General features: G+C 39.3%; 1 protein-coding gene across 1 annotated transcript; it reads left to right on the top strand.

Annotated features, from left to right (window-relative positions):
• Positions 1–1,075: 1,075 nt before the first annotated feature.
• On the top strand, positions 1,076–2,290 carry LOC140237981 (neuromedin-U receptor 2-like). The gene has a single exon (XM_072317911.1). It carries the CDS (start codon positions 1,076–1,078, stop codon positions 2,288–2,290), a length of 1,215 nt encoding a protein of 404 aa, XP_072174012.1.
• Positions 2,291–12,565: the final 10,275 nt, after the last annotated feature.

Here is a 12,565-nt window from a genome sequence, read left to right as displayed (position 1 = left end):
TTTTTTTTTTTTGAAAGCACCTTTTGATCGTCCAAGAGAGAGAGACGGCAGAGATGTTGTCCAATACACAATCGCCATTGAATATTCCAGTGGTTACGCCAAGTGTCGAACACTCGCCAACCACGAAACGATTTTCTGATAGGGTTTCATTACTTAATGGACCTTAAAGAGCGGTGAGGGGTAGTGGTTTGCTACCGCCGTGGTCCAGGCAGAGGGTCACGGAAGAGACGTGGCTTCTTCTTCATCCGTTACATTATAACGATACGTCTCTGGGTTGTTATTGGAAGGACTGAATTACCTTCGAGATACTTCACAAGCTAATTATGATTCCAGCAACGCTCGCTGCCCTTGTGGCCTGACGAGAAACCATCTATATTAGATGTCTTGTCCTTGAGCACTTAGAATATCTGTACATTTACAAGACATAACGTATTGAAAAAAAATACAGTGAATTATCGTCAAGAAGAAGCTTCAATTGTTGGGAAAGAATGTCAATTTACTATGATTACAATGATTTACGTGCAAATTTTCCATGAATTGCACCTCAGTACAAACAAACATTGATGGGAAGAAAAAGTTGCTGTCGTAATAGGCTGATATTTGATTGAGCTCTCGCATAATATATCCAAGACAACTCTGGGCATTTCCTACTGAACAAATATGTGGTAAATGAAAAAAAAAAAAATTGCCGTCAACATAAGATTATTAGTTTCCATTCTAATAAGTCACTTACCCAGAAAGGACAAACTAGAATCAAGTTGGTAGGCACTAATTACCACTGAATTTTTGGTAATATGACCTGTCAGTGGCCAATCAAGGATTTTGCCTTATGGTGAATTTCAGCTGGTACAAAAGGTCGTGATCGATCAAGACTTGAATACAGTTAATTGAAATTGCAGTGTTCAGTTTGAGAAAAGAAACATAGATACGTCTAAGCAAACAAACGGCAAAAAAGGATAACAATGCGTCTGTGGCACTATATTAAATAATACAATATTTGGTCTTTATTGTCATTTCTTTTTCTTGTTTTGTAATATTTCACAGATATCTGAAGGAGACGAGAACAGATGGAACAATGAATTGGACCAGTCCTTCTCCAAGCACCTCGGCCCTGATCGAGGATGCCCTTTCCAGCGATGAAATCGCAAACAGCACTCTGGGGGCGATGGACGATCAGCCGCAGTTCGAGCAAAGGATCACCCTGGAGGTCCTGCAGCTCTACATCTACTCCTATGTCGACAAGCTCCTCGTCACGGTGGCCATGCCGATCATATTCATCATCGGCGTCATCGGCAACACGTCCGTGATCGTGGTCTTTTTCCGAATCAAGACCATGCGAACGGTGACCAATCACTACCTGATCAACCTTGCCATCGCGGATCTGCTCTTCTTCCTCTCGGCCGTGCCGCAGTTCTGGATTCTCTACGCATCGAGCCCCGTGTTCGCAGACTACAAGAACATCAGCCTCCCGTACTGCAAGTTTTCGATGTTTGGAACGGACGTCGGTATCATTGTGTCGGGACTGACTGTAATCTTGGTCACGCTGGAGCGCTACGTCGCCATATGTTGGCCACACAAGTTCAAGCAGTTGAGCACGAGACCTCGCGCCATATTGGTTTGTGGCCTGATATGGCTCTTTACTTCCCTCTACAAAATTCCGACCCTCGTATTTAGTAATCTATACACAATCACTCTGATCTGGCCCGAAACGAATATAACCAAATACGAGGAATATCCCAGGACTAAAGTAGAATGTTCGTACTGCCTACCGAGGGCACATAAGCCTTGCGATCGTTTCCGATTCTCGTTGACAGTGGACCAGTTTCTTCTTCTTATGGTCATACCTGTCACAATGGTTCTCTATACCTTGATAGTGCTCCAGCTACAGCGCCTTACCAAGACTTCGTCTCTGCGTGGGTCGGCCGGGAGTTCCTCTACGCGAATGAAGAAACAGGTTGTGCGCATGCTCATTGTTACAATTACCGTGTACATAATCTGTATAACACCGTTTCGTCTGCTCAACCTCTTCGACATCTACCAGTACATGCTTCCGGCAAACATCACGTGGGTACTCGTCAACACGGCGCGAATCATGATGTACACCAATTCAGCGGTTAATCCCATTATCTATAATATCATGAGCGACCGTTACCGGCATGCGTTCCGCGATACATTCCTGTGCTGTATTCCTGGATACATGAACGTAAACGGGGAAGCATCGAGTGACAGAAAATCAAAGTACACAAACAATGCGAGCACTAGGTTTGAATACGAGAGGTCGACGAGATAGATCACTGGTAGCACAGCGCGATTCACTCCCTGTTGCCAGCGTGTTTCGACTCGCCGATTCTTCTACTGTTGTCAAGGGAATGTCGGATCTCTACTTCTTCCGCGGAAAGTTCCAATTTGGATCTATTGCCATCAGTGCGAGAGAATGATACAAACCCTATTGTGTGACGTCATTTTCAACGTAATCTATGCGGATGATAACGTACTGTGCATTGTCATGGATACAAACTATCAAAATGTACTGTCATAATGTGACACGAAACTTCATGTTTTGGGAGGTCGTCGAACTAATAATATTATCAATACGCACAAGAGATGAGATTGTTGAGAGGTTTGCTCAGGAAGTGATTTTGCAGACATCACGTGACGGACGGAATGGATGATTTCTAGGCGTCTGATGCTAGGTTTAATGTCAAGAGATTAAGTAATCATCATTGATGCCAAATATAGAAATAAGGAGGCAAAAATCTGAATCATGTACAAAATGTTAAACCACCCCATCAAGAATCATTTCTGTCGGCACTGTGTTATCGTGAACAACAAGGTGCAAAAAATCAACCTAATGGCCACAAATATCAAAGGTGAATGTTTTACTTAAGAATCCAGCGAAGGTACAATGCAGTCAGTCCAATCACATTGTACAAACCCCTGACGTGTGTCTTGCACGGACATAATAAGACATCGGGGGAAAAGACGCATTTTGTAATCCCCGCCCCGGGCACATCATCACAAACGGAATTCCCTCAATCTCAGAGCCATCATCGTTTTGGTCTCATATTGGGCAGTAAGTTCGGAGGGCCATCGATCCGGGAATAAAATCAACAGGTCCATAGGTCCAGAGAAGAGAGAGAGAGAGAGACTGTGGCTGGGGGGGGGGGGGGGGGGGAGGGGAGGGAAAAGAAGAAAGGATATGCATTTTCGATCGCAGGTGGTCGTCTAGTGGTGAAGGTAGATTGGCGGGGAAGAGGCACCCTTGTCAAATATTTGGAAAACAGAACGGGCAAATATGCATGGGAAAAGCGGTCAATTAGGGTGGAGAATGGAAAACACTTCGGAGAAGCAGAATTGCGTTGTGATTCGAATTGCCCCTCTTACAGTTTTCTAGGCGTCTACTGATCATGTTGCACTTCACTCTATTTTCTACCTAGGAAGAAATGTCTACTGTTGACACTGAAAACCGATGCCAAAGAAATGATACCCTGTAATGACGGCTCAATCCAGATATAATATGGTCGTGTATGATATGAATTAAAATGCCCAATAATAATGTAACGCGCTGCAATTTCACCTAAACAGATTAATTATATTGATATCATTCTGTGTCCCTTCAAACAAAAATCGAATAAGGAACATCTGTCGAGTCAACGCGTGGACTCCGCAGCATGTATGTGTTGATGCCCAGTGGTGTTTCATTTCGGACATACGACCTTGAGCGAAAAACCCACCATTCCGCATCTCTTCACAGAATTGTAGAAACTTCTAGCGACGCTTTCCACATCGAGTACGTGTGGAATGACGATGTTGTGCGGTGAAATTCCGGCGAAAGAGGGAGAGCACTGGAAATTTGCACATGGTCGAAGGAAAAGGATTTACGAAGCCTGTTCGCTCTGGATGTGTGTGCCATTGATTTGAGTGAGAAATAAAAACTAAACAAGGCGGAACCTCTCTGTTTTAATATCTTATTCAAAAGGAGAAGAAAAAAAAAAACCACTTGGAGTGGAGTTTCGTGGTCACGTTTGAGACCGATCATTTACGACATATATACGCTGGCTCTCGCTTCTCTCATGCCGGACGTTTCTCTATCCATTGACAAACACTTCAAAGACGGTGATCCTTCTTGAAATATAATCGTGTGGTTTTAAGAACTCATCTCTCCAGGAATTACCTGTGACACTATGAGTTTCCAGCTTTCTTAAGTAGAATTGTTCGATGATTCACTGATGCTGGCATATTGTACAAACAAAAAAAAAAATGAAGAAAAGAAAGAGCTGAGAATATTTTGTACATTTCATTCAACACCCTCTGTAATGCATATTATGTATGTTGGTGTGACTGATTTCATTGGGTCTTCTTGGGTACACCCTTTAGATGACAGATACATCAATGAGTATCATCTAATTTTCACTTGCTGTTTAACTTACAAACATAAGAGATCACTTTCTTTTCTTGCTGCAATGGTGTTCGCTCTTTTCCAATACTTTCTTTTTTGACATCGGTGCATTTTTTTTAATGCACGGATACACAAGCACTACAAAAGTAACTTTTGCCTTAATTTATGAGACATATTCTTTTTGCGTTAAATTGCATGAAATCTGGTATTATGACCAGTTATCTCAAGCACAGCTGTTTGTACAGATATTATCTATTGTCTCCCCCAACACGTTTGCGGCTGACAGTGGCGCTACCGTTCGAGCGTACGTTTGAAGAATGTTGGTAAAAAAAGAATACAACACGAAACTGAAGCTTCAAAATTAGGATGCAGTGACAATGGTAGTTTGCTTACTTTAGCAACAATGCATGGTAACGTGCTGGTGAATCATAACTTATCAATTTGAACAGCTGTCTGCATGCACCTTTGGGATACCTGATTCAAAGTGTTCGTGTGCAATGTCGACGGGCGTATCTTACATTTTACAGTAACGAGATGTTTGTTAATTCCGGAATATGTTCTGATCAATGTTCCTTTTTGTTTCCTTTCCTAACGCGTTGGGGTAATTATGGTTGCGTTTTTGTTTTTATTTTATTTTTTTATTACTATTATTATTTTTTTTTTTTTGGGGGGGGGGGTCTGATTTAATCGTGCTCTGATTGTTGTGCAATCTACACAGAAGCGTGTATTTTGGGGGAAGTTAGCGAAAAATCTACTTTCCCTGCCGGAACAATATAGCATACTTGGACCCACATACGAGGTTAACAAAATGTGACATTTGGCATTGATTTTGCAGAATCTAGTGCACTTGTACCACATGCTTCACACGTTCCCTTTTCAGTTCATTTTCTTTTGTGTGTTTGTCTAGCAAGAAAACATGACTTCATAACTCGCATCAATCACGAATCAACTTTTAACAGCTCTTAAAAACACCTGGCTTTAATTTTTTACGTGTGGTTTATAACTCTTTGGTATTCTTATACGATTCATCGAAGTCTCAAATGATATCTTTAGTATGATATCGGGCTTCACGCTCACTGTAAAGATAAAGACACGCTAGGAAATGACATTCTTCATTGCCATCGGCTACTTTTCTAGCTGTATTAAATATAATCTCAAGTTGCTTCAAGTCCAGGCGAGTAACACACACTGTCAAGAATCGTTTTGTCTTGATGTAAGTATTGATTCTGATCAAAATCAGTTTTGTGTAAATGAAAATGTTTGGCAGTCACGTCCGAAGTACCAAATCACAAATATATTTTGACATGGAAATGTGCAGCTGCTCCAACTAACCTATTAGAGACAAACGGGGAGTTCCTCTTTTTCTTTTTTATTGTTATGTACGTCATCTTGGCACGTTTATCCATACTTAAGTTCGTGAATCCTTTTGCAATCCTGAAAATTTGATTCTTTTCACAATCTGGCATATGTGGGTGGTAGTTCAGACGTTTCTTCAAAAAAGAAGAAGAATAAACTGGAAACTTCTTACTTTTGTGTGATGGAGGGGAAACAATTCTACAGATTTCTAGAATTTCTTCAAAATGTTGATGTCAGTACAAACATTCTGGAATGACACTGGATTATTTTTTTTTCATTTAGTAAAAATAATTCAGTAAAAATTCCGAAGTATATTACCGTCAGATGTCATAAACTATATTTGGAGACGTTATCTATGATATTATTGCAAAATTTCGCGATTCTTGCAAAAGGGATATACGACCTCTAAAACAGTTGCAAACACTGACATATGTCAATGGATTCACGTGAATTTAAATCAGAATAGTTTGGACCACCATGATTTGTTTGGTGTTTATATAAATGGAGATTCATTAACATAATGTAGATTGTGTCAGTAAAATTATCTTTCTAGATCCAAAAAGTGTGATACTGATTACTCTCCCACAGTCTAACTTTAGACTCTTTAAAGTGTCTGCCAGTGGATTACATGTGGTACTGTCTTATTCTCAGTTTTGGTTGAGTATTAGAAGGTCTCTGGAATTATGCACGCCTCTGGAATTCGACATTTCTGGCATGATTAAAAATCATTTACCGGAACTGAAATTTCACACTGTGATGAAACAAATAAAATCATATTTCTATTTAAAACATGACACTTACGTTTTCCCTGTATGAAGTAGTTCTCAATTGTCGATTTTACAATGGCGCTTCTAAGGGGCAGTACTTTTGTAACAGGCAGTCATGCCACGTGAACTTTTACGTTGGAACATTCCTCTCTTGAGGGATATTGACAGTGCTTCAAGTATTTCTCTGGTCCTTGACAATGATGTATTCAACTGATAGACTACGTGCAAGTTCAAGTGTTTCGTTAAGTTTATTTGATGTCTACTTCTCAGCTGGCAGCAAGAAAACATTACAAGAGCGCCATGTCAAGTGGAAGTGGTTTTTTTATGTGTGTGTGTGTAAAAAGAAAGTAAGTGTTGGTAACGAGTAAATTTCTCAGATGTGTTGATATTTGTCACAAGACGGACAAACACTAAGAAAAATACGATTATTTTTTTCGTTTGTTGGCATCCAATGTACGTACGTTGTGTGTAAAGTTAATCGTTGCTTATTGTATAACGCATTTTGTCCTGTCTCGATATCTTCGGAGTTGATCGAAATTAAAGGAAAATGCAAATAATCCACCAGCCCGGTGTGTTCTCACGACTTTCTCACTCGCTGGTGCGACCAAGCGAAATATCGTACGGGTCAGCCCTTGCAATGTGACGTCTGAGCAATCCCGGCTCGGTATCCCGTGTTGCGTACAGTGGGCATGTAAGCACGTTTCTGCACGGCACTACGTGACTGCGAATACCAATGTTTTGTTCAACCTTTTGTGACTCTAGGACTTTCCACCGTTTACTTACGGGTTTTCATATGTCTTTAGTTTTTCTGGTTAAGATTTGCTCAAATACTTTGGAGTATTATGACAGAATGGTGATGGGGATTAATAGTGATCAAGCACACACTAATGAATGAAGTTCTTTAAATTTTACTTTGATTGCTACGAGAGAAGTATTAAGGTGCGAAATCCGCACAAAGGCCAGTCGAAAATGTTTCTCTTCTAAAGAAGTCTCAGGCATCGCCTTAAGATGTAGTTATGTACACAATTCATGTGCCACAACCACTTAAACTTCTTTGAAAAGTTAACGTATAACCTATACACAAAGGTTGATTGTACCAGAATATCAATTCAACATTTACAGTCGAAACGCATTTCAATGTAATGGTGTATTAGAGCCCACATTGAAACATACCGCCTTCCTCGAAGCAATGGCATCCTAAGATGGCCAATTCTGTCAAAACGCCAACACTTCCAACGAGTGCTCATACAAAGACATCGTACAGTACACACACACACATCACTACAAGCAAGTAAATTATGTCTTATTACACAGGCTACCTGTCGAATAAAACCGATTTTTTAATCCCTTTTTTCACATTAAATACTCTTCATGGTTCATCATAGTCATGATTCGAAGAGATTTCGGTGCAGTGAAATATTAAAGTACTAAATGGAGTCTTCCGACCGTTTCCGTTGCTGCTAAGATAATACATCATTGCCGTGTTACGAATATGCAAATTTGCGTATTCATGAATTGGTTCCCACAAGGATGGAGAAGTTTCTCGGGAAAGAGATCAAACACATGGTGCTCGAAACATAAAATCATTTTTTTTTTCGATGATGAGGTATTTTGATTGATAATAATACATGTAAAAATAATTATAACAATAACAACTATTTCTTACTCAGCGCTTTTACAGGACCTGATGAAGCGCTGTACATTCAATATAAGACACTCACAAAATATAAAAACAACATAATCAAAATTTAGACAGTTCATTCTAAACATTTCTTCTGTAACATACAGACGGACTTGTCTAATATTTAGTGTCACAGAAATGACGTGTGTATTGCTGATTGTCATCATATCCTCGAGATTCCCGGACAAGCCCCCAATTGATATAATCTCGATAAGGAGATGATGATGATCAGCAGCACGCGCGTCATTTTTTGACACTGAACATTTACATAAGCATATGTATATATATATATATATATATATATATATATATATGTATATATACATATATATATATATATATAAAGATGACAGAGAAGGAGAAAGAAAAAATATGTATATATATATATATATATATATATATATATATATATATATTAAGACGATAGAGAGGGGGAGAGAAAAGAAATTCTGTAAACCGAGCACAAATACCATTAGATTATTAACTTTTTACTTATTATTGAACAGGATGTGACGTGAGTGAACTCTTTGGGAGAAATGGCCAAAGTGTCAAAGACAAGTGGTCAAACCCTCTGTTTGTTTTCCGCATAATCCAAAGAATAGTGACATAGCCAGCAGTCTCTGCTTGACCAGTTTCTTCGTGTCCCCGGAGGGAAAAAAAGAGAAAGAAATTCTCGCTTGGGTGCTTAACAACAAGACAGTGTAATTATGAATCGGCAACTTGAAAGAGGAATCACACCCGTTCCACGCCTCCGGTAATCTGTATCAATCGCGTGTCACTGGGCTCATTCAGCCATCCACCAATTTTTCACGGGATTTCACTTTAAACGCTGGCCAAAAAATCTTCCGTGTCTGTCTGGTGTCAATCTCATCAGTCACATGGGAACTGTATGTGGAATTCTCTGTCTTATGTTCTCTTTTTTTTTTTTTTTTTTTTTTTTTTTTTTTTTTTTGGGGGGGGGGGGGGGAGGGGATCGTTCATCTTATTTTTCTATCTTTTTTTTTTTTTCGTCTCGATGGCGAAATATCACTGAGAGCCGGAAACAAAACGTAGCTGTCACATCACCAATGTCCCGGACGATATTGATCGGTACTAATCAATGCACAATCAGCAATGCTCGACAATCGAAAGAATGATAGTGATGGTTCGATTTCCAGTACGGCGGAAGACAAAGAAAAAAAAACCCGGCAGAAATAGAGGTCGAAACACATTTAAAGCAAGAAGAGATCAAAAACGTTCAACAACACCCAAATAAGAGATAGGACACCGGAAGAGAGGGGTAGGATGGAGAGAGAGAGAGAAAAAAAAAGACAGAGAGAGAGAGAGAGAGGGGGGGGGGGGATAATGAAGAGAGAGATAGGAGAGAAGAATCAATGTGTCACTTATGTTCTATTTTGTCAACTCTATCGGAAACGTTACCCTAAAGATTTATTTGACATACGCGTGTACAGGCTGGTATTGAATGAAAGAGTTAATCACGGTATCTGAGCATGATATGAAAGGAAAATGTAAGCAATGGGTCTTTATGTGTTAATTTTTTGTGCGTGTGTGTGTGTGTGTGTGTGTGTGGGTGTGTGTGTGTGTAAGTATGTGTTATGAGGAGGGCAAGGGTTGTTATAGGATTACTCCTACAAGCCGGCTTGCTGCAGGTGTGGGGAAGTGCCTTTTTTATAACTTGCATGAGTCCAATCTCCAAGGGGGCATAACAGCCCCGCGGGAGTGTGTATGTGGTTGGATGATAGGGGGTATCTCGTGACGGGCATGACAAGTAAATTTAGTTTAAGGCTCTCTTTGGAGAATGCACCTGGCAGTTGCCTTTAAAATAATGTCACACAGTAAGATTGTCTGCATGCATTTTACTATAGTATCCTCGAAGGAGAACGTCGGTTTCTTTTGAAAGTAACACACACACACGCACACACACACACACAACTCGAATTACTGTATTTGCGAAAGAAGCGAGAGAAAATTTATGTCGATGAATCACCTGGAACTTCAGCACAGTCGACAGGTTTACGCTATAATGCGATGTTTTCTGCTCAGTGATCCTAGTTATCTGTTGTAAACTTAAAAGACACACACACACACACTCTCTCTCTCACACGTGTACAATTGCAATGTCCCTCTGACACACAAATTATTATTTTTTTTCTTGTATCCCTGTGAGTTTTGACCTTTCTTTTTTTTTTTTTGATAAGAAGTGAACACATTCTGCCCCACGTGTCTCTTGAATAAAGTGACTGACTTTGACAGTTTTTTTTTTCTTCAGCAATGTTTAGTGAATGAGTACATACTAATATTGTCTATACCTTTGAGGATGAGCTCTACGCAAGTCAGCGGTGTTTTCACTTTATTGTATAGGCAATGCATTGGCGATCCAAGGGGCATAATCACGCTACACAACTTCATGACATAGGCACGGAGAAAAAAACTTTTTTAATGTTTGCTTAATTTTGCCCAAAATGACAATGATCAATCGTTCCTAACTTTCTTCGTTCTTAACTTTCAAAAGAATAGGATTACACTTCTTCCTGAGGGTATATTCTCCTAGTGAAACATACTAAATGTAGAATACAGTTCGCTTAGTTTAGGTTCCCGGAACGGTAGGGAGATATTGTAATTTTCTTTTTCGGAATCTATAATTATGGCGTGATCATATTGAATGTGAAAGCAAATCTTGCTGAAACCCATAGACTATATATGCACCAGAAGTTCATACATTGTTATGCGTTTGTAGATTCATTACATATACAAATGATAGCCGAAATAACGCATTTTCAAAGACGGCCAGTGTTAGATCGCATATTTCGAATTTTGTACCAGCTCACTGACTGAGGAAATCAGACTCCAAGTTCATGAAGTTGATATACTACTTTATAACCCTTTTTGATTCACAATCACCTGAACTAATTCTAAGTGAATTCGTGTGTTCAAATTAAAAACTGTAAGGCAAAATAGTATCATTCTCACAGGTGTTGAGAATGAGCGTAACGAGGTAACCAGGTACCGATTGTTTGCCAGTTCCAAGTCCAAAACCTTGTTTACTCCTTCTGGGTTGTTTGCAGTATGCATCAACACATTTTCGCCTTCGTGCAGCCATGACAACAGAACTTCGCATCTTTTCGCGTTATCATTTATGAAAAGCGCAAAAAGCAGGCGGCCCGTGAATTAAGTCGTGTTGAATTATGTAAACTATCCACATTTCACACGAACCATTTCTTTCTCTCTATCCCTAATTTCATCTTTCCTTCTCTTTCTCTCTGTTTTTCACTTCAGAAGTATACAACGACACTGAAATTCTGATTAATGGACATATTGTTCAGAAAAACTATATGATTCGCCCGAACGGCAACTCGGTCTGTGCCAATCTACCCTCTGAGGTACGGTCACAATTTTTAGTAAAGAAACAGAAAACTCGTGTAACGTGTCACTTCCCTAAAGATAAAACGAACCGCACTTAAGAGACCGACTAGACAGAGAAAAAAAAAATTAGTTACAAATCAGCAACAACAGTAAGATGTTCAAAATAGCCGGAAGGATAAGAGAATTCCAAAACATCCATCACTTTCACCGGTGAAAAAGAGTGGCTGCATTAAAACGCCATCAACTCTTCATTATTATGTTACAATGTTGTGCCACGGAGTGTCGCGCCATGTTATATTTTTGTTTTGCTTCGCTTCTGTTTCTGCTTCTGCCGTCGACCTTTTATTGAAATATTTTAAGCATCTTGCCAAGGTCTGCAAGGACTGCTCAAAATGTCGCTGGAAACACATTGCCGATGATCAAATAGAATGGACAAAGCTGAAAAAAAAAATTAATATGAAGTCGACTCGAAATTAACCAAGTACTGTCCAAAATTCTTCGCAATTTTACATTCACAACAGCTTCTATTTACAACTCGTGGTTAGACGTGCTATTTTTTTTATTTTTACTTTAAGTTGCAAACATGATGTCCTTAGATACCAACACCTCTTGCTTTTGTTTGTTTGTTTTTCTTTTCATTTTACTTATGACACAGTGACGTATGTATATTTTACAGAGATTATCTGTGTATCTATACGAAAGATTCTGATGGGATGCTTTTCATTTCGCTTGTATATAGTAAATTCTGATATCGGAAAAGCAGATGGATATATCACTCACGTCTGTTTTTGACAGAAGTATTCACGTTCAGACGACTCATTAACATTGACATTGATGGCATTGATGATTGCAATGACATTGCGTCGGCGACGGCATTATAAAAGTGCAATATAATCATCTCATGATTGTTAACGTGGCTGGCGTGTTCTCTTCTTTTACGGTATACCTTAATGGGTATATTATATAAATAAATAAATATATATATATATATATATATAT

This window comes from Diadema setosum, chromosome 14, assembly GCF_964275005.1.
Source record: "Diadema setosum chromosome 14, eeDiaSeto1, whole genome shotgun sequence".
Taxonomy (NCBI): Eukaryota; Metazoa; Echinodermata; class Echinoidea; order Diadematoida; family Diadematidae; genus Diadema; species Diadema setosum.
This window is presented reverse-complemented; position numbering and strand designations above follow the sequence as displayed.

Bases quoted from the DNA above. Each gene is read 5' to 3' on its own strand.
- LOC140237981 (XM_072317911.1), top strand. From the start codon at position 1,076: ATGAATTGGACCAGTCCTTCTCCAAGCACCTCGGCCCTGATCGAGGAT.